Source organism: Emys orbicularis, chromosome 4 (assembly GCF_028017835.1).
Source record: "Emys orbicularis isolate rEmyOrb1 chromosome 4, rEmyOrb1.hap1, whole genome shotgun sequence".
Classification (NCBI taxonomy): Eukaryota; Metazoa; Chordata; order Testudines; family Emydidae; genus Emys; species Emys orbicularis.
The window spans coordinates 142814967-142841995 of record NC_088686.1 but is presented as its reverse complement, the minus strand read 5'-3'; the positions used below and the strand labels follow the sequence as shown (position 1 = coordinate 142841995).

General features: G+C 43.9%; 1 protein-coding gene across 1 annotated transcript in view; it reads left to right on the top strand.

The window, feature by feature from the left end:
- DSTYK (dual serine/threonine and tyrosine protein kinase) overlaps positions 1 to 26431 on the top strand; it is a 59392-nt gene extending 32961 nt beyond the window's left edge. The window contains 11 exon segments of the mRNA XM_065403752.1: positions 7223 to 7886; positions 13346 to 13578; positions 14146 to 14229; positions 17400 to 17576; positions 17982 to 18111; positions 19205 to 19361; positions 20115 to 20247; positions 21967 to 22080; positions 22657 to 22771; positions 23778 to 23912; positions 26244 to 26431. Coding sequence (XP_065259824.1) covers positions 7223 to 7886; positions 13346 to 13578; positions 14146 to 14229; positions 17400 to 17576; positions 17982 to 18111; positions 19205 to 19361; positions 20115 to 20247; positions 21967 to 22080; positions 22657 to 22771; positions 23778 to 23912; positions 26244 to 26431 — 2130 coding nt within the window.
- Positions 26432 to 27029: the final 598 nt, after the last annotated feature.

Below are 27029 nucleotides of genomic sequence, written 5' to 3'. Positions count from 1 at the left end.
ACGGTCGAAACAACAGACTGGATTTCTACATAGATTGCTTCCGTCAACGTGCAAAGGCTGAAATTGTGGATAAGCAACATCACTTGCCCCATAACCTCAGCCATGCTGAACACAACGCCATCTACAGCCTCAGAAACAACCCTGACATCATTATCAAAAAGGCTGACAAAGGAGGTGCTGTCGTCATCATGAATAAGTTGGAATATGACCAAGAGGCTGCTAGACAGCTCTCTAACACCACATTCTACAGGCCATTATCCTCTGATCCCACTGAGGATTACCTAAAGAAACTACACCATCTGCTAAAAAAACTCCCTGACAAAGCACAGGAACAAATCTGTACAGACACATGCCTAGAACCCCGACCAGGGACATTCTATTTGCTACCCAAGATCCATAAACCTGGAAATCCTGGACGCCCCATCATCTCAGGCATTGGCACCCTAACATCAGGCTTGTCTGGTTATGTGGACTCTCTCCTCAGACCCTACGCTACCAGCACTCCTAGCTATCTTCGAGATACTACTGACTTCCTGAGGAAACTAGAATCCATCGGTGATCTTCCAGAAAACACCATCCTGGCCACTATGGACGTAGAAGCCCTCTACACCAATATTCCACACACAGATGGACTACAAGCTATCAGGAACAGTATCCCCGATAATGTCACAGCTAACCTGGTGGCTGAACTCTGTGACTTTGTCCTCACCCACAACTATTTCACATTTGGGGACAATATATACCTTCAAGTCAGCGGCACTGCTATGGGTACCCGCATGGCCCCGCAGTATGCCAACATTTTTATGGCTGACTTAGAACAACGCTTCCTTAGCTCTCGTCCCCTAACGCCCCTACTCTACTTGCGCTACATTGATGACATCTTCATCATCTGGACCCATGGAAAAGAAGCCCTTGAGGAATTCCACCATGATTTCAATAATTTCCATCCCACCATCAACCTCAGCCTAGATCAATCCACACAAGCGGTCCATTTCCTGGACACTACTGTGCTAATAAGCGATGGTCACATAAATACCACCCTGTACCGGAAACCTACTGACCGCTACACTTACCTACATGCCTCCAGCTTCCATCCAGGACACACCACACGATCCATTGTCTACAGCCAAGCTCTAAGATATAACCGCATTTGCTCCAATCCCTCAGATAGAGACAAGCACCTACAAGATCTCTATCAAGCATTCTTAAAACTACAATACCCACCTGCTGAAGTGAAAAAACAGATTGACAGAGCCAGACGAGTACCCAGAAGTCACCTCCTACAAGACAGGGCCAACAAAGAAAATAACAGAACACCACTAGCTGTCACCTTCAGCCCCCAACTAAAACCTCTCCAGCGCATCATCAGAGATCTACAACCTATCCTGAAAGATGATCCTTTACTCTCACAGATCTTGGGAGACAGACCTGTCCTCGCTTACAGACAACCCCCCAACCTAAAGCAAATACTCACCAGCAACCACACATCACTGAACAAAAACACTGACCCAGGAACCTATCCTTGTAACAAAGCCCGATGCCAACTCTGTCCACATATCTATTCAAGTGACATCATCATAGGGCCTAATCACATCAGCTATACCATCAGTGGCTCGTTCACCTGCACATCTACCAATGTGATATATGCCATCATGTGCCAGCAATGCCCCTCTGCCATGTACATTGGCCAAACCGGACAGTCTCTACGCAAAAGAATTAATGGACACAAATCTGACATCAGGAATCATAATACTCAAAAACCAGTGGGAGAACACTTTAACCTGTCTGGCCATTCTTTGACAGACCTGCGGGTGGCTATCTTAAAACAGAAAAACTTCAAAAACAGACTCCAACGAGAGACTGCTGAGCTGGAATTGATATGCAAACTAGACACAATCAACTCAGGGCTAAATAGGGATTGGGAATGGCTGAGCCATTACAAACATTGAATCTATCTCCCCTTGTAAGTATTTTCACACTTGCTTCTTATCAAACTGTCTGTACTGAACCATCTTGATTATCACTTCAAAAGTTTTTTTTTTTTTCCTCTTACTTAATTGGCCTCTCAGAGTTGGTAAGACAACTCCCACCTGTTCATGCTCTCTGTATGTGTGTGTATATATATCTCCTCAATATATGGTTCACTCTATATGCATCCGAAGAAGTGGGTTGTAGCCCACGAAAGCTTATGCTCTAATAAATTTGTTAGTCTCTAAGGTGCCACAAGTACTCCTGTTATTTTTGCGTATCCTATCTAGGGCTTCTTGAATACCCCAAAGGGTGACAGTATTTTTGCTGCCTTGCACCTCTTTATCAAAGGATCTGAAAGCACCTCACAGATATCAGAAGTGTCTGATTAAGCCTCTATACGTGAGTAAATTGCATCCATTATAGTGAGATTTGGCTTCAATACAGAGGTAGAAAATGAGCTGTACCGACAATCTCATCTCCTCCTCCAGCACTTTGCCTCCTGTGTAAATAATCTAATTGTCCAAATAAAGGTCTAGACTGAACAAGTGAAAGTGAATCTTAAACTGCATCCTTAAAACTGCTCAGCTCTAGGGCCACCGGCCCTCCTCCCACAGCTCAACCCTGAAGATGGAGCCTAAGAAGCTACTTCAATTTAAAAAAAAGGAATGTTTCTCACCTTTTGCCTAGTTCTTGTGTTTCATTGTGATTTTTCATGGTCTAATGCAATACTGATTGGGTTTCCAACACTGCAGGGCAATACTGAAATTCAAAAACTTTTCACATTTATATGGATGTTAAATTTTGTTTGTTTTGTAGTTAAAAAGGGAGATGCTTTTTCTTGGGCCTCTACTGCTGGAGTGTTTTTTATTTCTCATCTCAGGGAGCACTTCACCCCTAGCAAAAATCTCTAGGAACATTTTAAAGGAGACTCCTAGAGTCTCAGATTCTGTGGAAATGAGTGACAAGTCCTCCACTTGGTTCCACAGCAGAGAAACTAACTGGGATACTTTGCTCATGGCTTTTAAAGACAACACCATTAAATAAAACTGAAATAGTTTTGCCTGGCTATGTAAAAGCATTTCCAGTTAATTTAAAATTAAATCTTTTTTTTCCTTTCTAAAATGGTGATACTGCACATTAGTCAGTTATTTGTAGCGCAAGCCCAGGGCTGTGGGGCAGTTCATATAATGAACTATGTCTGTAAACATGAAAACTGGGGATCTGTATTTCTGAGATTGGAGAACCTTGGAGTTGCAATCAAAGAAACTGAAGTTCTTACTGTGAAGCTTTCTCCAAAGAATTTCATGAGTGCATCTGGATTCTTACATGCAGTTCTGCCACTGGCTTCTCCAGCAGTCTGCATACTGTGCCAAACTCTGATGTTGGAATGGAAACCTAAGGATCTGTTAACACTTCTTCATAGGCTACATCTACACTACGGGGGGGGGGGGGGGGGGGTCGATTTAAGATGCGCAAATTCAGCTACGCGAATAGCGTAGCTGAATTCGACGTATCAGACCCGACTTACCCTGTTGTGAGGACGGCGGCAAAATCGACTGCCGCGGCTCCCAGTCGACGGCGCTTACTCCCACCTCCGCTGGTGGAGTAAGCGCGTCGATTCGGGGATCGATTGTCGCGTCCTGACGAGACGCGATAAGTCGATCCCCAAGAGATTGATTTCTACCCGCCGATTCAGGCGGGTAGTGTAGACCAGGCCTTAGTTGAATCTAGGTCTCCAGAAAAAAAAGATGTACTTGCATGAGAGGATCCCTGTGATAGCTCTACATCTGGTCCAGACACCTAAGGGACTTTGATACTGCAAGAATGGTAGCCAATAGCAGAATCTTGAGGAACAGCATTGATTTGTTTAAGATGCCTTCCTAATGTTCTTTCTTGGCTGTGAAATCTTGCTGGTTGCACTGTAAACTGAAATGCCAAAAACTGTATTTAGAATGTTGATACTGTACTTGTACCCAATGTCTAAATGGTATGAAGATTGCAGACTCATCCCACCCAAATGACACTGTTGCTGTCATCACCATCAGTACATACCTAACAGCTCATCAATTGTCATCAGCCCCTTCCAAATGACCAAATGTTAGGTAATTCATTAACAACCAGTAGAATAAAGTATTAGAGACCCTGGAGTGTTTAGCTAATTGCATGATCTGCTTGGCTGAGCTCTTGAAGCCCATAGAAGGGAGTGGTCTAAATACAATACTGGGAACTAGGAAGTGAGTTCCAGTCATGTCTTGGACACTGACTCACTCTGACCTTGGGCAATTCACTTAATTCAGTACCTCAGTTTCCCAATCATTGAAATGGTGTGAATACTTGACTGCCTCAAATTGTTGATTCTCATTTGTAGAGTACTTTGAAGCAGGAAAAAACTAATCTGTAAATGTTAAGTACATATACCTCCCCTTCCAATTCATCAAGCCATTTCACCCATATGAAAACTTAGCTCTATAGCACTTGAGAAAAGAAGGCAAGTATCTCAGTGACAGTGAGAGGATAAGTGACTGGCCCAAGTGTGACTTGTTTAATTCTTACTGTGTTGCAATGCTTATTGATGTCCATATGCAACATTCATTGGGCATTATGTCAGTAATCAAAGTATTACAGTTCTGACCAACCTCTAGACACCTATTGGTGCAGTCATTTCGGCAATTACTCCACAGGGCAGGCATTCTCCTGGAGCCTTTCCGTCTATGAGCAGTGTGGGAACACCATTTGTAGCTTTAAAAGTATGTGGTCTAGCTCTGTAAAGTTATACCATATATGAATTTTACCTGTAGCTAATAATGCAGCCTCCTAACTGTATTTAACTCCTATTCAGGTGGTAGAGTCCCAGAGCCACACCAAAAACTGAACTCTTACCTTTACAGCTGAAATGTTCAATGCTTGAATCACTCATTAGAAACACAGGATATGACTGGCAACTTAGGTGGGCCAGTCTGAACTTGGGTATTTCTTCTAGCAGTGGCCAGTGCCTCTTTCACTATAGGCAGGTGAAGAGCCTACAAATGAGTATATTGTGGGAAGGATGAGGGACAAGTTCACTACTGGAAGTGCCAGGAAGTTAACTTGTACTTCTTCTTGGCTTGCATATCTACAAACTTGGGCAGTTTATATTGTCATCGTATTTAACCCCACTGTAATAATGGTCACTTAGCCATTTTCATTTATGCAATAACTACAGGTTGTAGTAGCAGTGGATAGGAGTCTATTCAGGGCAGTAACGGTGTGCTTGGAATACACGCTGAAATTTGAAAAGAGGCTTGATGCAGGATTTTTCATGACTTGTTGATCCTGTATGGCTCAGACACTTACAGCTGGTCTAAAGAGGACCAGTACAAAAAACTGCAAAATGGATCAAAGAACTTCTTGAAACTTCTAGCCAGAAAATGTAAAAGCTCTCCTGCATGTCCCCACACAACCTAAAATTTACCTGACTGGCTGCTTGCATGTGTTGTGATGTGCGGTTGTATTTGTTTTTGCACCTGGGAGAGGGGCTAGCAACTTTTTTTTTTTTTTTCTCCCCTGTGGTAAAACTAATGGACCATCCCTGATTTTTCTGTTACGGTCCTTAAAGATTTGGTTCAAGGTCAACAAACAAAGAAATGAGTGAAGCTACTTAAAGATTTTCCATTCCTTTTGCCAAAGGTATAAATACAGAAGGCATCTGCTCTTAACACTAACTCCGTCATTGATCAGACTCTTTGAGCACTTAAACTGTTTTATAGCCACCTGTTGGCCAAATACAGTAAACAAATGTGGCTGCAACATAGCCTTAAATGAAAAGCAAACTTTGGTAGTAAGTCATGTCTTATTTTTAAAATTAGAGTGAGGATGTTGGCATCTTGGACAAGCTTCTTGAGAGGTAGCATGGAGGCCTGAATGGTGGTGATGGTGGAAATGGTTATAGAATAGCCTTTTCTCTAGGTCAGTGGTTCTCAAACTGTGGGTTGGGACCCCAGAATGGGTCATGACCCTGTTTTAATGGGATCGCCAGGGCTGGCGTTAGACTTGCTGGGGCCAAAGCCCGAGCCCCACCACCCAGGGCCAAAGCCGAAGCCTGAGGGCTTCAGCCCTGGGTGGCAAGTCTCAGGTTACAAGCCCACCCCACCTGGATCTAAAGGCCTTGAGCTTCAGCTTTGATCCCACCTCACCTAGTCCCGCCTGGGGTGGTAGGACTCTAGCAGGCTCAAGCTTTGTTCCCCGCTCCTGGGGGTCATGTAGTAATTTTTGTTGTCAGAAGGGGGTCACGGTGCAATGAAGTTTGAGAACCCCCCTGCTCTAGTAACTAGTTCAGATCCAGTTCTGTGCAGTAGTGAATGAAAGCCACCTCAGTATGATAACTTTGCATTAGTGTATGTATAATGAGTTGGTTGATGCAATTGAATTTCTAGTGTCCAGAAATATCTGCACATTAACTGCCTTTTGTTGGCAGTCTAGAAATGGACCGAGAACTGAATAGGCCAGGGAGGCTGAACTCTCTTTTGGCCCTAAATGGGGGTTTTTCAAGACAGGGTTGAGTCATGCCAGTGGATAGCAGAGAAAATATAGCACAAGCTTCCCATAGCTATTCTTGTGTTGCGGATCAACTGATTTCATTCTCTAGGCTGGCAGTGTGCTCTCACTAATTCCTGTCCTAAAAATCATCCTAGTATTTCAGAAAACCTTCAATGCTGAATCACAAAAACATGGCTCTTGTGTCAGTGACTTCAGTAGCTTTAGCTGATTTGAAGCATTCTAGCCATATCTCAGCGAGACACAATGAGGAAAAATTCTAAATGAAGTGACTCAAGTGAAAAGTCTGAAATATTGAAGTGAGCTAGGATATATTCTCAGTTCTCCATTTTTCACAATGAAAGTGAAATAAAAGTCAGCTCTTGCAAGACAGAGAGAGACTTGAGGTCTAAAATAAGACCATGGATCCTATACTGCCATGTGAAACTTGGGTGGGATTTGAACCTTGTTTGCTGATTCCAAGGCTTCATTGTCTAGTATTGCTGTAGACACCCAAAAGGATGAGAAATGAGCCTTGAATAATGACTTTTATAGGCTAATACAAGGATCTGGGAGAAGCTCCAATCAGCCCCATGGACTCATGGGAATTGCATGTTTAGACCATGAAATGCGTCCCACCACAGGGATGAACTTTTAGTGGGGAGAGGGAAGTTGGGAGAGTTACTAGCAGGGTTAATTGCTAAAACTTCAATGTGGTGATCTTTTATTATTCTTTCAGGAGGTGGACATTGTGGTAGCCCCATGTCGGGGATTCCAGTCTACTGAGGTCACCTTGGGAGAGTACGTGAACCATGTCTTGCCTGTCGTCACCTTTGCCATCAGTGAGGCTAAACTGTCAGCATCTGATGAAAACGAACTGCGGGAAATCCAAGAGAAATTCTCTTTGCCTGTTTTCTTTTGCAAAGTGCCGGAGTCAGAGGCTGAACTGATCTCTCCCAAAAAGGCTGAGAATGAGAAGTCATCCCTCTACTGTCAGCTGATGGACCTAGACTACCTGAGTACCAACCACTGCAGCTGTGGGGCCCCTAGTTCTGATGCCAAAGCCCAGAGCATGCTGGTGGAGCAATTGGAGAAATTCCGTCTCCTGAGCACTTTCTCCAGGCAGGTGCTGCAGAAGCACCTGGTGGATGTAGCTACCATCCTGAACATGGTGCACTGCCGCTGCCTGGACATCTTCATCAACCAGGCTTTTGACATGCAACGAGATTTGCAGATCACCCCAAAACGGCTGGAGTACACGCGCAAGAAGGAGAATGAGCTCTACGAGTCTCTGATGGGTATTGCCAATCGCAAGCAGGAGGAGATGAAGGACATGATCATAGAGACTCTCAACAACATGAAAGAGGAGCTGCTGGAAGATGCTGCTAACATGGAATTCAAAGGTAATCTCTGGTAAGAGGAGAGAGATGGGCAGATATCTGAGGATGACTGAATTTATAAGCCCTTCCACAAACTTTGCTTCCTGGGCCAATGTAAATCAGGATCAGATGAGGTCTACCTTCCTGCATGACCTCTTCTGCATCATCTAGTCTGTAAAACAATCAACTGGTAGAGTCTGCTACACTGGACTATTTTCTCTAAGCAGATCACTGAAGTAGGTCTGAGCACACGACTAGACCAGGAATGCCGTGATTCATGCTGCGTAGACCAGAACAGGCTACTTAGGCCTAGCCTACACTAAAAAGTTAGGTCAACCCAGCTACATCGTTGAGGGGTGTGAAAAATCCACGCCTGTGAGCAACGTAGTTAAGCAGATCTAGACAGAGCTAGGTTGATGGAAGAATTTTTCCAATCTTCTGCTTCTCAGGGAGGTGGATTATCTATGCTGACAAGAGAGCCCCTCCCCTCTGCGTAGGCAGTGGCTACACTGAAGCACTACAGCAGCGCTGGAGCTGTATCACTGTCGTGTTTCAAGTGTGCACAAGCCCTTGGCCTCTTTGCCTTAATGCCCTATCTTACAATGGGAGACAGTAATTGCCTACGTTAGTGGTGGGAAAATGGTTGTGAGTAGTCAGAACTGGATAATCAACTTTTTTTCAGCAAAAAAATGCAGGCTTGTGATATCAAAACATTTTGGAAATTCATGTTCACTTTGTCAAATTGTTGGTCATCGAGCCTCAGTTTTTTCAGAATTTTTAGAGCACTTCTCACTTGGACACCTTTGAATCTGCTTTTCTAAAAACTTATTTTTATAATATTAAAGGAACTAAAAAATATTCTAAAATAGAAACATTTTGTTTGCCCCCCCCCCAAATATTTTTGCCAAAAAATTAAAAACAAAACAAAAACCCTTCATTTTGGTTCAGCTAAACCAATCTTTTTAATTGTCAGTGAACTGAAATATTGCTAATTTGCCTAGCTGTAGTTGTGAGGACTGATAGTAAATCTCTAAAAGAAACCTGTGGAGTGCAAGACTCTACCCTGCACTCCTAGAATTTAAAGTCCCTTTCTTTCTCTTTCACAGATGATGACTTAAACAGCTTTACAGTATTGAACCTTCTAAAATAAAACACTTCTATATAGATGCCTGGTTACCCTACTGCTATCTTTGTTTCCTGCTGACCTCTGAGCAGTCACCCAGTGGTGCATCAGAAAGCATGGGTTATTGCCTAAAAGTCTATTTGGCATGCTCAACACATGGAAGAAGGCAAGGACACGTGGTGTGGGTTTTAACCAGGCTGCAATTTTATTAGTCAAATTACATCCAAAATTCCCATCAGGGACAGTCCAGTGCAGTCACTTGCACCACATTGATCCTTTGTCAATTTGTGGGGTGCTCCTACTGTAAGGGAGCCAGTCATCAAAGTAGAAGGTTCTCAGGGCACCTCCAGCTGCCCACTATCATCCTTTTTTGGGAGTTGAGGTGACAGGTGACCTCGACAGCCAAACAGCACTGCTATGAAGTGCAGTGGTGGGGCAGTTGCCCCTTGGTAATATCCCAGCCCTTGGTTTGCATTTGACTCGGGGTGGGGATGAGGAAATAGATACGTTGCCCCATCTCACAAGGAGATACCTTTTGGATGCCCACTAACTATGTTACTGCTTTGGATCTGGAGCCTAAATCAGAGAAGTCCTGCACTGCGCACCTTCCAAAAGTTGCAACAGCTAAACAATTCTCACATAGGTTCTAATGGTGACCTCCAGGAGCAGGAGAATCCCAGCACTCCTGTTGCCCAAAACTCAGCCTCTAGGTCTCTCTGTGAGGAAGGTGAAAATCCCAAACAGTCTTGGTCAATCATGTGGAATGGGGAGAAATTCTTTCCCATCCCCAAAGTGGCAATAGCATAGCCCACAGTGTCCTAATAAGGAAGGGTTGGGGTGGGCTGATTGTTGGGAATTAGTAAACAGGAAGTGGCCCTGAGCACAGGTCTCCAAATCCTGCACAACCTCCACCCCACCCTGGAAGTTGTATGTGGGCAGGAAATCTCACTGTCCTTTTTTCCCTCTCCCATCGTGGAAACCACCAAGCTCAATCCTGGCTAGGCTTGGGGCCCCTCTTTTGGGAAGAGCCAGCAAAACCTGCTCTGTTCTTGCAAGCTGAATGCCATGGGTTGTCTTTTGTTTTTGAAGATGCATGGCTTCCCAATGCACTTCCTAGTGAGGTGTAACTTCTGTTGGTAGCTTTTGAGCTCCAGGAGAGAGGGGTTTATTAACTGTTGTGAATGGTTAAACTTTAAGTAACTTATTCTCTCTGAGTCTTTTGGTCTGGGGTACTAGATAGTCCCATGATTAGCTACAAATGGGTGCTTTGATGTGGCCGGTTTTATAAAACTTTCTCTTGCTTGTCACGCAGTGGTTTGCGATAACTTTCGTTTCTTCAGGAAGGAACGTTGATGGAAATGCCCTTTGAAGTGACATGAAGGTTTTCTGCTTGAAACTAAATTGAAAATAGCTTTAGGCTGTAAGGTTGGAGGAAGTAGTTTGCTTTTCTTTACATTCAAAAGGCACAGAGTACTCTAAGGAGGCTTCTAAATCTCTAGACTTGCACTTCAATTTTAAAACTGGAAAACAAATGTGTGCAGCCCTCTAGGAGAGATGGAGGGTGTAGAATAGAGCACCCGCTACAAAGTAGCGAACGAGCAAGTGGAATACCATGTATCCAGATTTTTGTCTCTGGAGTGAGGTCACCATTGGTAGGGAGGGGAGGGAGAAGGATTGTTCTGTGACTTAAAATGTTTGCTTTGTATCATTCATGTAAGTACAGCCATAATCACGAAGAGTTGGTCTACACTGCAGTGTTGGTTTGCGTTAACTCTGCTTGAGTGAGAGTGGCCACACTGAAATAACACTTGAGTAACGGTGTTTGTATTAGTGTCCTGGAGTAATTGAATCCCCACTGCATTATTAGTTTGAGCATCAACAGCACTGAAGCTTCAGCCCACATCCCCTGATGGGCCAGCTAGCTAGAGTTTAAAGCATCATTTAACTGGACCTAGAGACTTTGTGTGAATGGGAGTTGGGTTATGGGCAACATGTTGCACTTGGAGCTAGACAAGTCCTCGGGCTTGATCTGTGCTGCAACCCAACCAATCAGATGTGACTGCAGCTTGGGGAGGCGTACCGACAGCTAGCTTTAATCTAGCTAGTGCAGTTAAAAATAGCAGTGAAGACATGATTGCACAGGCTAGAAACACAAGTATGTACCCCAAGTACCTGGTAAGCTTGTACAGCCCATGCCAAAGCCTGTGCTGATGCGTCTTCACTGCTTTTGTTGTTGTTTTTCGTTTGTTTGTTTTTTAGCTGTGTTAGCTAGTTTAAAGTTAGTGCGAGTATGCCTACTTGTGCTCTAATCACTCCTTCAATTGCAGTGTAGACGTAGCCTTCAGTGTGCATGCTGTTTTTTAGAGCTCGGCATTCAGGAGGATGTAAAACCAGACTATAGTGACTTGAGGGCCATCAGCATTTGAGAAAGTTTTTGCTGCGGGAAGGAAGGTAGATTCTCCTGGTGCAGCCTCTGATGTCATAAGTCAGTAACTTGATTTATGTTTAAAGAAGCTAGAATCTCCTTCTGGATTTTGTGTTCAAATACAGGTCTCCAGCCTGACCTCTGAGCGTTGCTGTAGAACTGGGGAAACCGGCTATGGTGCATGCACAGTAGCAACTTGACCAGCTAGATACCTATTGAATAATACTTGGCATTTTGTATATCAAGCATTGAATAAGCACCAGATAATCTTTCTGTGATGTGAGGAATAATATGGAGGAACTGAGGTACAGCAATAAGTGACTTGCACGAGACCTTGCTTTTAACCGCAAAGCTGAGACCAGATTTCATTTCTGACTGGGAGGTGGCTGTAATGTGCATTTGAAATCAGAGGGCAGGGTAATCTTCTCACCTTCTATCTTGAGGGTTAGATGGAAGGTTGGCAAGTGCATCACAAGAGTGTGACTCATATGGCAGCCCTCTGAAAACAAGCTTTAGTGTCCAATTGGGAGCTAATTATAAGCTCCTTGGGGCAGGAAGTCCCCTTTTATTCTGTGGCTGTACAGTTTCTAGCACAATGGGGCTCTGTTTTATGACTGGGCTACCACAATACTACTGCTAATAATAATCCTATAAATGTAAACAAGCAGGCACGAGCATTGCAGTGGTGTATGTTGTTCTCACAGCTTGAAATGGCAGTAGGACACACAAGGGATCAAAAAGTATGTTTAGAGACTTGTCTTGCACTTTTTTGTATTTAGTGGAGCAGATAACTTTTCATTGAACTTAGTTCTCAGCACTAAGAAATTCTGTGTCCGAAAATGAACCGGAGGGGGTGAGATTGTGACTTTGGAATGTTTGGGAATCACGGAGTTAGTTAAAAACAGGTGGCCTGAATTCCCCCACCCTCCCAAACCACCATTTGAATATGCTTCAGAAACTACCTTCTCTCTGCAAAGAAAGTTGTTCTATGTGCTCCTTTTTTTTTTTTTTTATATTGTAGCCTGGAAACATTTGCTAGTTGAATGGTGAGCAACATATTTTAGTCACATCAAGAGCAGGAATGTATAAAACCTTCCTAATATTTCTCTTACTGAGAAGTGAACAAAGACAAGTACTCAACTTTTGTTTAAAAGTGAAAACACAGAGGAGTCAAATGGTGAATGAGTTAGCCTTTCACCTCGGTCTTGGGTCCTAGATTTAGTCTATGGCCCTAGGGGTGCAGTGGGATGCATGCTTGTAGAACAAGCTTGCACAGCTTCTGCCTCCTTTTAAGCCCGGCTTGTTGTTAAACCCTTGACTTGCACATAGGGTGAAACTCCTGCTCCCTACAGACCATTAAACAATCTGGTCTTTAGAGGTATTAATCTTCTTTTTATAAAGACTCTGCAGAAATCATGACTATCCCAACCAAGTTATGGCTGAAACCATGATAACTGTTTAACATGGTGGCTGCTAACAGGGCCCTTTCATGACCAGTGATTTTGAAAGAACAGTGTTAATCATAATACTTCAGAACATCTCTTCTTTCCTCCCCCCCCGCCCCCCCAATAAAACAAAACCAAAGCCCTACCCACAGTCCGTCACGGTCTTTTAATCTTACTATAACGCTACCGTGGGAGCAGTGGAAGGGCCCCTGTTCACATTGTTTCAATTAACTTTCTTTCACAAACCATTGTTAGCAGCAGTTTGTCCAATAGCATGAACAGGATCTAGAGGTCAAAACTCAAGATAATTAAATAGTGTTAGAAGGGGTGGAGGGTGAGCAGAAACCGTCCAGACGAGTGCTGGAATAAGCTTGTGCTGTAGCTGCTTTGCAAAACACAGTGTGCAGCAGCGTGTCATGTTTGACAGCTAATAGTACAATTGTAACGCCTTTGTGTCCTATCTGTATAAAACTTTCCTTCCTTCCTGCAGACATCATAATTCCTGAGAATGGGGAACCTGTGAGTACCAAGGACATTAAATGTTGTATTAAGCAAATCCAGGAACTGATCATTTCTCGGTTAAACCAAGCGGTTGCCAACAAATTGATAAGCTCCGTAGACTACCTGCGTGAAAGCTTTGTGGGGACGCTGGAGAGATGCCTGAGGAGTCTGGAGAAGTCTCAGGATGTTTCAGTACATATCACAAGCAATTATCTCAAACAGGTATGGTAGCTCAACCAGTTGCTGAGAATTTTCGTAGCATTACTTTTTTACAAAGAATTTTGTTGGACTGTCACAGCAAGACTTGACTTTATCCTGATGGAATAAGAGAGCAGCACTAAAAAACAAGGAAGAGTTGGGCAAGGCTATAATGTACAAGCCCTATTAAAATCAATAGAAGGAAGCAGAAACCTTTGAGGAACGGATGTAGTGGCTGGAGAAGAGGGGTAGAATTGAGGAATCATAGGTTCTATTCTCCGCTCTTCTCAGGCTTGCTGTATGATCTCTGCCAAGTCACTTAACCTCCCGCTCGGTTTCCCAGTCTGTAAAATGGCGATAATTACCTATCTATGTAAGGGTGTGGTAAGGATTAAATACACGGAGTAGTCTGGTCAGGTAGGCTGGGGGCCGTCTGCAGCATCTGGTATAGACCATTGCCAGAGGCAAGCTACAAGATTTACAGGACCAGTGCTCTTATTTGTTCTAGGTCAGTTTTCCATACAGAATCAGAATTAAGCAAGTCATGGTTCCTACTTTGCTAATTTCCCCCCCCCCTTCTCCTCACTCCAGATACTAAATGCAGCCTATCACGTTGAAGTCACTTTTCACTCAGGCTCATCAGTAACCAGAATGCTGTGGGAACAGATCAAACAGGTATGAATTTTCTACATTCCTTTCTACTTTGACTGTAAAATAAACTAGTTACTATCACACCCTGACTTTCGCGTACTAGAACAACGGTGGAATGTTTGGATTCTAAACGCTGCAGGGATTGCTTATGAAACTTTGATACTAAATATTAATAACTTCTGCTTGTCTGCAGAATGTTCTGCAGAATCTTACTACTTTTTACAAACCATAAAAGTGCAAATTAATAATGTGCCCCTAAAAGTGTGTTGGATGCTTCACAAAGCAAAGAATTGACTTGACAGTTGCTAGTTACAAGTGTTAAGGCAAACCACTATTATTCATTGAGTGAGTGTCCATACAGATTTCGCTCTTTGTGCATGAGATTGGATTTTTTGGGACTGTACCTGTGCCCGGAGTACCTTCTTGTTCCTCATAATGGAAGGCATAAGGAGTGGGGGGCAGCAGCCATCTGCAATCAGTTCCTTCTTACTGCCCATTGTGGTTCCTGTATGGGTGTTCCTAGCTCTTTGTGCAGCTAGTACATTCTTTTTTTCCTCTACTGTAGGGGGAAAAGTGTTGGTCTTTGTCTAGTGTTGATTGATAGGTTTTCTCTTCCAATTGGCTTTAGTTACTTAATCTTAAACAGAGTAGTGAGCAGGTTTCTTCTACACAAGGAATCTCTTCCTTGTATAGATCGACTGTACAAGGGCAGACACCAAGTCATTGGGGTTCAAGGTCTGCTCATCCTGCACCTGTTATTCCTGTGAATGACTGACTGGCACTCCCAGTGCCTGTTGTGCTTCGGAGCAGTGGAGATCTGGCAGAGTTCAGGAAAAAAGCTCTGGGAGGCACTGGAAGATCATCAGGGATGCAGAGCAGCCCTCCTGGTACCCACTCATTTGTCGTCCTCACTGTCCGTACCAGCCATGGCAGTACTGGTCTCCCTACAAGTAAACCTCTGTTCTAGGAAGTCAGCTTTGTCCACTTTCTCCAGAGCCAGATCCCCCTCACCAAAGAAGCAGTCTCGGGCTTCTCTCCTGTCTGTGTCAGTTTATGGAGGGTGAGAGGGAATACGGTGGAGATTACTACTCTCCAGAGATTTATCAGCCTCTGGCCATCTCCATCTGCAGATTGAAGTAGTTAAGCCCCCATTCACTACTTCTGTGGATGAGCTTAAAGCCCTTCCAAGACCTTGCTAAAAGTGGTGAAGACCCTGGATATTCCACTGGAAGTCATCCAGGAGCATGCTGAGTGTCTTCTGAATGTCCTGCAGCCTTCCTCTGCAGTGTGACTGGCCATGTCCACTGGTGACTGACCACTTGACTTGGCATACATTGGCCTCAGTCACAGCAACATCAAAAGGGGCTGTTGGATACCAGGTGCCTGTGAAAGGGTTTGAATATTTTACCAACACCCTACCCCTGGGACTCTTTATAGCGCAGGTAGCTCATGGAAAGTTGAGGCACCAAAGCCAGTCCAAGTCTACCCCTGTGGATAAAGACCCCAATAACTGAGATCTATATCAGGAAGAAGGTATACCCCTCAGCAAGCCTTCAGTTATGAGTGGCAAATGATCAGGTGCTGCTGCCAGAGAAGGACTTTCTGTTATGGGACACTTTCCATTTTTATGGACAGACTCCTGAAGGGCCAGCACAAGGAATTGAAATCCCTTATAAAGGCCAGCTCACTGCCTGACTGGCACTTCAAGCAGCATTTGATGCATCGGCTGCAGCAGCCAGGTTCATGGCTGCAGGCATCAGGAAATCCACTGGAAGTCCAAGTCACCATCAGCCCTCCCATTTGAGGGCAACAAGCTCTTTAATAGTGATATGGATGGGGAACTTAATTCCCTAAAAGACTCCAAAGCCACCTTGAGATTCTTGGGTCTGTATGTCCCAGCCCCAGAGAGGAAGCTACCATGATACAGACTGAAACTAGTCTCAATACTATCCACAGCTACTGACTTTAGAGCAGCTGAGGAAGGGGTAGTGATTTTACTGAGTCTGCCCCACAATGTGGGGCTTCAAGCAAAAATGGTGTTTTATTTGTTTTTTGTGTTTGGGCAAACCTCCCTCAGCTCCTCCTTCCTCCAGGCCTCTCTTTGACAACAGCCTGTCCTGCTTCCAGGAAGCCTGGGATGGGATAATCAAGGACTGGTGAGTCTTGACGATAGTCAGCAAGGGGTATCCCATCCAGGTTCAAGCTATTTTTATCCCCCCAAGTCCCTCTTCAGAGGCCTTTCTCATCAGAGGCTGAGGGCGTCCACCTCTTGCTTCACGTAAATGGGAGAGGTAGAAGAAATCCGCACCCTCACAGAGTTCAGGGGCAGGGGACTTCATTCCCACTGCATCCTAATTGCAAAGTTGGGAGACTCAACACTTTTTTTTTTTAGCCATTGCTTCAAATTCTGCATGGTTACCCTGGACTTTATAATCTCCTCTCTGGATCCCATGGACTGGCTCACTGCTCTTGACCTTCAAGATACGTATTTTTCCCATCTTAATCCTTCCAGCTCATGGATTCCTGGCAGGAACATCCATACTATCAGCAGAGTTCTACCCTCTGGTCTCTCAGCATGCCAATAGGTGTTCACCTAAGTCCTAGCTGTGGCAGCTGCCCACCTGAAGGCAAGGTATCAAGGTGCATCTGTAATGGATGATGGGCTGGTTGGCACAGGGGAGCTCCCCCAGCAAGTGACCAACTTGCTTCAAAAGAAACTAAACTGCTTTTTAGTCACCAAAGTGTGGAATCTTTGTGAACAATAACTTGAATGGTTACATATAGTAACTGTGATTCTTCAAGATGTGTTGTCCACAAAGATGCCATGACCCACTCTCCTTCCCTGATGATTGGAGTCCTGCTCCTAGGGGATCCCTATTGGAAGGAATGGAGTACAGGTGCAGCTGGCCCTGCCCGCTTAGCTACAGGGAGCAAGGGGGTGCTTGGACTGCAGATTTGGCCCCAATGAAACACTGCTATTGAAAAGAAACTGGACTTGTGCACATTGGGCACCTGCATTTCAAGAGTAAAAGCTGTGTGGGCAACACATCTCAAAGAACCATACTTGCTCGTCTTTCTGAATCCAATTCTGCCCTCAGATCAACTCTTAAGATTTCAAAAGAAGTAAGTAGCATATGAGGCCTGAGGACAAGATTTGGCCCTTCAGTTTAATTGGTTTAATCCTGTTCTGTTAGATAATTCAGCGGATTACCTGGGTCAGCCCACCTGCTATCACCATGGAGTGGAAGCGGAAAGTAGCTCAGGATGCTATTGAGAGCCTCAGTGCCTCCAAGCTGGCGAAGAGCATCTGCAGCCAATTCCGGACCAGGCTAAACAGCTCTCATGAGGCTTTTGCAGCCTCTCTGCGACAGGTAAGTGTGGGGCTGTGAGGTGGGCAATGCAAATGCAGAGCACCATGAGGAGAAACAAATTGGGGTTTCTGTATAGTGCCACTCCGGGAAACCAGAACTGTCACATGTGAGATGGCCAAAGGGTGGGCAGAATAGTCAGCCCATTGCTGTCCTCTTCAATGTGGAAGTATTGCCTACCTAGTGGGAGACACTCTGGCTTGTGATGCTTAGGCTTCATCAGCATGGCAAGCTAACTTGGAGCCCTCCCTGCAGTGAAGTGGGTGCCCTAATTAAATGACCCATCTTGAAAATGGGAGCCCATATGATCCAGTGTCTTACCTTGCTTTCACCTTTTGCTTCTGTGTGAGGCATGTGACCATATAGAATGACTCTACACGTACCATCTCTGGCCTTCTGTCTTGGTAGCTAGAGGCTGGCCATTCAGGCAGGTTGGAGAAAACGGAAGACCTTTGGCTGAAGGTGCGGAAAGACCATGCCCCTCGGCTAGCCCGCCTCTCGCTGGAGAGCAGGTCTCTGCAGGATGTGTTGTTATACGGTGAGCACCTACACCCGATCTTCTTTCCAGAGTCTCTTGGGAGGGTGTCTTGGATTAGTTCTGTCCTGCTTCTGCAGGGTTTGGGGGAGCAAGGGCAAGGGGGACTCCTCATCTAGCTGTAGATTATTATACAAGAATAGTGTTGGCTTGAACACTAGTTTTCTTCTGGCTTTGCTTCTACTTGACACGTGCCAACTATGTCGAAGTATTGGGTATGGTTGCTTCTAATCCTGTGGGCCTATGAAAGGGAAAAACCTCACTCATCTTCTAGTATAGGACTTTGTGGGAAGGCTGATCGGGGGCAGTAGGATGGATAGCTAAAAACAATTAGTTTGTAGATCCAAAACTGGGAGAGTTCTATGGAGGGGAGGGGTGTTAATTAGAGAACTCTTTGCAAGGCTAATTGTTTAAATCAAATATACTTCAATGCTGTGCTCATTTTTAAAAAGAAAAACTTTGCAACAAATTTGTGGGCATAACAAGAACTTTTAGGAAGGCTTGATAAAGACGCAGAGATTTGTTTTGAAGACTTAGTCTTAAATCCTCTGAAAGACTCCCTGGGACGATTCATAGGATTGATAATGGGATATAGAACCTTCAACCTCTGTGGTTATGGGATCAAACCCAGACTCTGTGGGTACTGACCAAAAAGCTTGTCTGAGGGTTATGTGGCTTGTATGCTGCTAGCTGGAATGAGAGTCCTGTTCACTTACAGACTGTTGCTAGATGTCTCCTGTGTTGGCAGTCTCAGATTAGACAAAGGATTGAATGAGCAATGAAGATAGAACTCCCCTTTTTCCTCTTTGGTACCTCAGCATATGGGGGTGAGTCTCACTTGCGGAAGCATCCAGAGAGAGCTTGTACTGGGCTGTTACTTGTTCTGCATATAAATATTGTGGCCTATACCAGTTCCAGTCTAGCACTGACCTAACAATTTAAACTACCTGATTTCAAGAAGGACCCACCTACCTCCCCCTGAATGTGAAATACTAGTCCAGTTCATGGCATCATCATAGCCAGATACTTATGCTAGAGGGGGAGAACATGGAAACTTTACCTCTGATCAAACTGACACATTGCTGTGTGTTTGCAGGTAAACCGAAGCTAGGCCGTGAGCTGGGCCGAGGGCAGTATGGAGTGGTGTACTTGTGTGATAGTTGGGGGGGCCATTTCCCATGTGCACTCAAATCAGTCGTCCCTCCAGACGAGAAGCACTGGAATGACCTTGCACTTGAGTTTCACTATATGAGGTGTGTATTGGTAAACTCTCTAATCTGCAAATGCCAGCTGAACCTGGTTAGATTCCAGTAGCTACGCAGGCTGGCTTACATGGCTTGAGGCAGAGAGACTTTGGTCCAACGTAGTTCCTTACCACTCCCAGTGACTTGGTCAGTGCTGAGGATTGCCACTAAATGCTGCACAACTTTGAGTGAGGACTAGATAACTGTCGATGCTACTTGCAGAATAGATAAGACAGTGCAAAGCTCACCTGCTGCCCCGCCTCATCTCTCCCCAGGGCTGATTCTCTTGTGTCTGCAATACTCCCATTCCCTGCTGCTTCCTGCAATAAAAGTCAGTTAGTATTGCATGGTGTTGCACAGTTCTCACTGTCCTGGCCTTGGTATCTGATGTACTGTCTCTCCCTTCATCTAGTACTGAGCACTCTTTCTGCCCAAAGTGTGCTATTCTGCATTCACTGACTAAAATGACAGTGGGACGACAATGTAGGAAACGTAACCAGCCTTGACTGTATAGAGCTGCCTCTGCTGCAGTGCAGACCTCCTGTTACAACACACTGACTCAGTGATCTGTCCTTTGCTTTAGCCAGAGTGGTGGTAGCATTGTCAGTCATCTCCTGCTACACTTGTTAAGAGCCCAGATGTTGGGTGCCTTGTAAAGAGACTAGGCTTGATTTAAGAGGGCAGGAGGGGAAGTAGGCAGAATTGTAATCTAGGGGAATATAGTCACATCGTCTATCTGTTGTGCTGATTTTCTTTCTCCAGGTCTTTACCAAAGCATGAGCGACTAGTAGATCTCCATGGCTCCGTGATAGATTACGGCTATGGGGGAGGTTCCAGCATTGCTGTCCTACTGATAATGGAACGGTTGCACAGAGATCTCTATACAGGACTAAGGGTGAGAAGGAAAAATGGCTGGAAGCACCAACTGAACTCATAAACTGGTGTAGAAGAAAGTTATTGGTCTATTTACCACTTTCAGGTGTCATTTTCCTCAATATATTTATAACTGACTTTAGTCAGAGCAAGTATGTGTTTAGCAATACATGGAAGGCATGTCATGCATCCATGTACAATCTCAGCAGCACTCAAAGTGCTTAGAATGGCAAATTACTTAACTGTGACTGTTGCAAATTTTGTGTTTGCATGTAAAATGTAGCTTTAGCTAGTTCTGGTCTGTGATTCAAACAGTCAGGAACCTAAATGCTAAAGTGGACAGTATCCTTGATTTGTAAAATTTGGGCTACAGAACAACCATAAAAATACATCTGAGCACATCCTTGGAGAACTTTTGACATAACTAGACCCAGTTTTAATTATGGAAGCTCCTAAAACATTCTAGATCCAATTCTCCTTTATATGAAGGCCCTCTTATACATCTGGAGAGGTGTAAAGCGACGTTAGTGTAGCTGAGAATTCAGGCCTGCAAATGGCCATTTTAAGTAGAAGAAGCTGTGTTGGCCTATTTTACACAGGCTACCATACTGCCAGTGTGTCTGACTGTGAAAGTCCCCTAAAAGGGAAGTCACTAGCTGAAGGCTCAAATGCTAGATGGAATCAGTACTTGAATTTCCCAGGGTATAACTCTCAGCTTTTATGTGAGAGGTCCTGTTCAGGTGACTTTTCAGATTGCTGTTTGCGGCTATGTTCTGTAGCACCTTACACTTCCAAAATCCCTCTCAGGCCAGAGAACATTTTCGGGGAATCACTTCACCCATGCTGCCAAACTGAAGCACATCCTACTGTGGGGTGAAACACGGCAGCTGTCTAACAGAACAGTGATCCTAGATTATTTAGACCAGAAAGTGAAGAACACTCTTTTTTTGCTTGACAAACCCAATTGAACAGTTGGTGCTTCAAACTGTTGTAAACAGCACAAAGCCGGGATGCTATGCCCTGTGTCAGTATAGCAGTAGAACAGACAAAACTTAGTTTGATTTAAACACATAAAGGCATAAAATATAGGAATAAAAAAAACTAGATTGTGTGCTGTAGAAGTGAAAGGAAACATGACTTCTTGGGGTAGTGATCTAAAACCAACATCTTCCTGAAGATCTTCTAGTTGCATTACTGTAATAGTTACATAATGCTTCAGTGTGGCTTAGACTACTGTACTGTGTTTTGATCTGGCCTGTGGCATAAGAGATGCTGCATCACTTGATCTTTAGCAGCTGACAACTTGGAATGTCTCGGATACCTTACTTTCAGAAGTCATGTGGCCTTTTTGCTGATGGCCCATCCATCCCTTTCACCTTGCTGCCTGCAGTCCTGGCTGACTCCATCAAGCAGTTTAGTAGCCACTTTGGAAGTAAATAGTGGGATCATGACCGCATGTTTCATTACTGAGCAAAAGAACTAAACAGACTAGGATAAGCAGATACCATGTTCAGAACCTAGTGAAACTAATGTACCAGGATCTTGGCAACAAAAGCAGCTCATGCCAAGTCCATTCCATTGCCTGGCATTCACCCATGGCTCTGGCAGGAGCTCCTTGCATCTGTTAAAGGGTCAGTTAGTAGCTAGATAGCATTTACCGGGAAGGACAAGGAAATCCCACAAATACAAAGTAACTTACATTTGTAGGATTATTAAATCATCCTGTATGCCTCTTCCTCAGGCTGGGCTGATACTGGAGACACGATTGCAGATTGCTCTGGATGTAGTTGAAGGGATCCGGTTTCTGCACAGTCAGGGGCTTGTTCATCGGGACATCAAACTTAAAAATGTATTGGTAAGGGAAATCTTTTTACACTTCACTTTCTTTTGGTTAGTCCCTAAAAGCCTTTTTCTCTCCACTGCCAAAGGGGAACTAATAAATCGTTCATAGCATTGACAGTAAATGAAATAATGGCCTTATTCACTTAGATGTTTCTGTAAGAAGACTTACAAACAAATGCCTTTCACTTTGATAGCACTCTTCATGAACTCTCAAAACACTTACTACAAATATCAGTTTTACAAGGTCCCTGTGAGCTGTAGAAGCATTATTATTATTTTGCAAGTGGGATAGTGACTTGTGTGAGGATAGTTTGTCACAGCTGGGATTAGATTTAGGACTTTCTGGTTCCCAGTCCTGTTCTCGCACTGCTAGACCATACCTCCTGGTTAATAAAGATGTAAAAACTTGTCATGTTAGTTAGGACAGTAAGAGTCCATAGCAGTCAGTAATTCAGAATAACGTACATAGAGCAAACTCCCAACAATTCAAACACGAATACATTTTGTAAAGTTGCTTTTAATATTAAAAAGCCAATAATAGGATTGAAAGCATGATTAACCATCACCTGATATATGGATGGCTCTACAGCTTGACAAAAAGAATCGTGCCAAAATCACGGACCTGGGATTCTGCAAGCCTGAGGCCATGATGTCTGGCAGTATTGTTGGGACACCCATCCATATGGCTCCTGAGCTCTTTACAGGTAAGGTGGTGAATGGAATCTCCTATTGACTGTCTGCAGTTCCAGTCCCGAAGGCCCAAAACGCTGTACTTTTATCTGTACCTTTTAACTCTTGAGGGGGAAAACCTAGTCAAAACTGTGGTAGACTTCAGTTGCATGTGGTGTGTATTTAACTTCACCTTCCTGTATTTTCAGTCTAAGTGATGATCATCTCCATTCTTTTTTCCTTTATGAGAAGAGCGGTTACTGTGGGATTCATATGGCCTACAGAAGTCAATAACAAATTAATACATTGGAAGGGCTATTGGAGGTATTTAGTCTCTCTGGTACAAACCATTTTAAAAAAAGTCAGCTGTATTTTTAGGGTCTGATAAAGGGTTTCATACAAATTGTTGAGTAAGTTTTAATACAAAAAGTTGGGGAAATTCAGAGTTGGGGATGACCTCTAGGCTTATTTCCCATCCTCAAGATGAAATAAGTCTTGATTCAAAATTTGACTCTCAGCATTATGGTTCTAACATAAACTATTTTTCCTTTTTAAATCCCCACCCCCTTTTTTTCCTTAAGCCTTTTTTTTACAGTAGTTCCTAGAGGGCTCAATCAGGATCAGAACCCCATTGTGTTAGGTGCAGCACAAACATGTCACCAGGAACAGCATCTTTTAAGATTAGACTGATCACAGCAAACCTGTTTGTGTGTACTTCAAAGGGTAACATGCAGATGCTCCTGATTTAATAACAAAGTGTTCATAGTTAACATGCTAGATTCTGATCCTGAAAAGACTTAAGCATCTGCTTACCTTCTGTATACTGTAAGTAGTCCCATGGGCTTTAATAGGACTGCTCTGTGTGTAAGTCTTTGAAGGAGTGGAGGCCTTAAGTTGTTTTCATGCTGTACAATAACACACACCAAGCTGTGATGCAAACACTCAGATTAGTTTTGTACCTTTTATTTTATATTGGTTTCAAACTCTGGAGACGTTCATTTGTCCTGTTGATCAAACCTGTTTGTTGTTCATTTGCCACAGGGAAATATGATAACTCGGTGGATGTTTATGCATTTGGTATCCTGTTCTGGTACATCTGTTCAGGACATGTGAAGTTACCAGAGGCCTTTGAGAGGTGTGCAAGCAAAGACCACCTTTGGAACAATGTTAGAAGAGGTATGTATGATTTATGCTGCGTTGCTGTTAGGTGATCTAGTACTGTGTGAAACCTCCTGGAAAAGTAAATCCTTTTTACCCCCTTCATTTTTCCTTAACTAGGAACTGCATTTCCAGTCCCAGCCTCCCTATGGATTTAGTGGCCTTTGAGTAAAAAGTGCACTGCAGACTGTCACCCTCTAAGAGTATAGATGGGTAAATGGCACCTGACACTTTTTTTTTCCTCTTTAAAGATTAGCTGGAATCTGGGCAGACTTCAGTGGGATCTGCTGAAGGCATGTCACCAAAGGTCTAACTGAAATCTCTCTAGCTACTGGCAGGGTTCTAAAATAGCTTCCGATAAAACACAACCTGTCCCTGCTGATTACTGTCACTGTGCTAGCACAACGTTTTAAATGCCATTCTTGCCTCAAAAGGATGATGTATTAACGTTAGAAGGTAGAGTAAACCACATCCCAGAAACAGCCAGACATGGCATAATCCTTTAAGGAATGCTTAATTCCTTGCTATTTCCAGACGCCATCAGAATCCTTCACCCTCAAGTGTTTGACTAGGTGGTAAAACTGTAAAATGCTGGGGATGGTTAATGAGTGGAAGGTTGAAAAGTTTTTTTACAATGGAAGACTGTCTATTATCGTTTCCCATTCTGAGCAATGAACTTCTGCTTCCCAAGTTAGAAAATAGTTTAACAAGGCAGTTGCTATCCTGTGGTAGCACATACTTTCTGTGATGAATCTAGTATAAGAAAGTGTCAGTGCATTACCCTTTTTAATTCCTGTCCACAACTTTTCCATGTACGAGAGAGACTAAATCAAATGGGTGAGCCATGCATTTGCTCAGAAGGAAGCAAGATGTGCATTCGGTCTCGTGTTCCAGGACTGAGTTCTGCAATTGTGGGCTAGCTACTGAAAGATCTTTCCCTGTACTGTTAAGCCTTTTCCTGTGGCCAACTGCTTCAGTGGAACTGAATCATGCACATCCATACTTGGCTTGGTGCCTCCTGCCATTACCAGCTGTGAGATTTAACAGTACACACTTCTACAGCTCCTAAAACCCCGTCTGAAGTGACTGGGGAAACTGTGTTGGGCACTGTATTAATTTAGATGGACTAAATAGGCCAAAAGTATTAATGTAACTCAGTATCAGAGGGGTAGCCGTGTTAGTCTGTATCCACAAAAACAACGAGGAGTCCGGTGGCACCTTAAAGACTAACAGATTGATTTGGGCATAAGCTTTTTGGGGTGAAAACCCCACTTCTTCAGATGCATGGAGTGAAAATTACAGATGCAGGCATTATTATGATCATAAGATCTCACAATAACCTATCACAACAAATGCTGATGGGAAAAGGTAAGAAAGGGAGGTCGGCAGACTGAATTAGTCCAAACAAAAAGCCCTATAGCTATAACCCAAGGACTGTGTTACGATTGTGCCTGGTAGACAAGAAAAGTGTAGAACTAAATATCAGTAAATCAAAACTGGTGTGTCAGAAACTAGGTCTAATTGGTGGACCAAATAATGAGGTGATGAGTATAGCTCACACCACTCCCGTTTGGGGTCCATAATGAAAAGAGGCTTTGGGGAAGAAAAAAACTGGCTAAGGGAGCGAGCTTCACCATCCTGGCTGCCACCCCCCATGATCTCTTGGGTCCCTGGCCTTCATCATCCTGATCCTGAGAGATGTCCTGACCAGACCAGGCCTGAGGGGGACCCAGATGAAATCACCAACTCTACCGGCTCCAGCTAAATCCCGAATACCACCTGGGATGAAACAGGATTGACTTTAACCACCACCCACCCATCTCAATTAACTTCTCCTTTCTCCCAAAAGGACAGTTATTTACCATGTAAAACTGTCAAACAGAGGGATGGCCCTTCTAAAACTCTTCAGTGAAAGGGAATAAGGGATATTAATTGAAAGCCCTATTTAATACTTTACATTTCAAATGCTTTAACGGTTTGTCCTTCTTTTCTGTATCCTCTATTAAAGGTTAAAAGGATTTTAATGGTGTTTCACCATATCACTAAGTGACCGGACGTCCCTGTATACCAAACCCCAGACCTTGTTTAACACTGTTTGTTTAGTGTTGGATACTTACGATCTTAGGCTCACTTTTCCCAGGGAAGTTCCTAATATTAGGATAAACTTCTAGGCCCAATTATCACAACAGCACCTTCTTTACTAGGAGTGTCTTGAGAACTCCTAACATTTACTCTTTCCTGGTCACTATAATCTGAGCCAAAGTGACTAACAGCAAAGGATCTCCTATGCCTATTTAGTCAGGATTTTCTAGCCGTTACCAGCCCCTGTTCTTTCTTTCCATTTTCCAGGAGTACGCCCAGAGCGCCTCCCTGCATTTGATGAGGAATGCTGGCAGCTGATGGAAGCTTGCTGGGATGGAGACCCTTCCCAGCGTCCCCTCCTGGGCATTGTCCAGCCCATGCTGCAGCGGATCATGGACAGACTCTGCAAGTCAAGCTCTGAACAGTCAAACAAAGGGTTAGATGATTCTACTTGAAGGAAACATGAAAGAACCGTTTTATTATGGGAGAACTCTGACCCCCTTCTTGCAGATGTCTTCTTTGAAGAAGTAGCTCTTGCTGGGTAACAGGAGTTGCACTGGAGCAAACAAAAGATGTCTCGCCTCTGAGAGCATTATGGACATTGCAACTTGGGTAGCAGCCAGAAAAATTCCACTCCAGTACACAAGTTACCCCGGCCCCCATTTTTATTACAAAGATGAGTGAATAAATAAAAGATGGAAAATCCAGGCCATTTGGACTGCAAGGGATCTCTGCTAATCCCCTCCAGACTTTTCAAAAGAAAAGCATCTGGTGCTTTAGGTAGCAAGTGAGTCACTAGGGATTTATTACTGCAGTTCTCACACAGTGGTAACAGTTGAAACAAAATATCTTCCATCTGCTGCTATCTGTGGTTGACCTTTAGTATATCCACCAGCTTTCCTTATCCTCAAAATTGAGCTTGGATGGTTTGGGGGACAAATAACAGTAATTACCTGGGGTGGGGCCCTTAGGCTACAAGGGGTGGGGGGATATGAGTGTCGTTCTGCATTAGCTGCTTACAACACTCAGTATGTTTACATTGACAGGATCAAA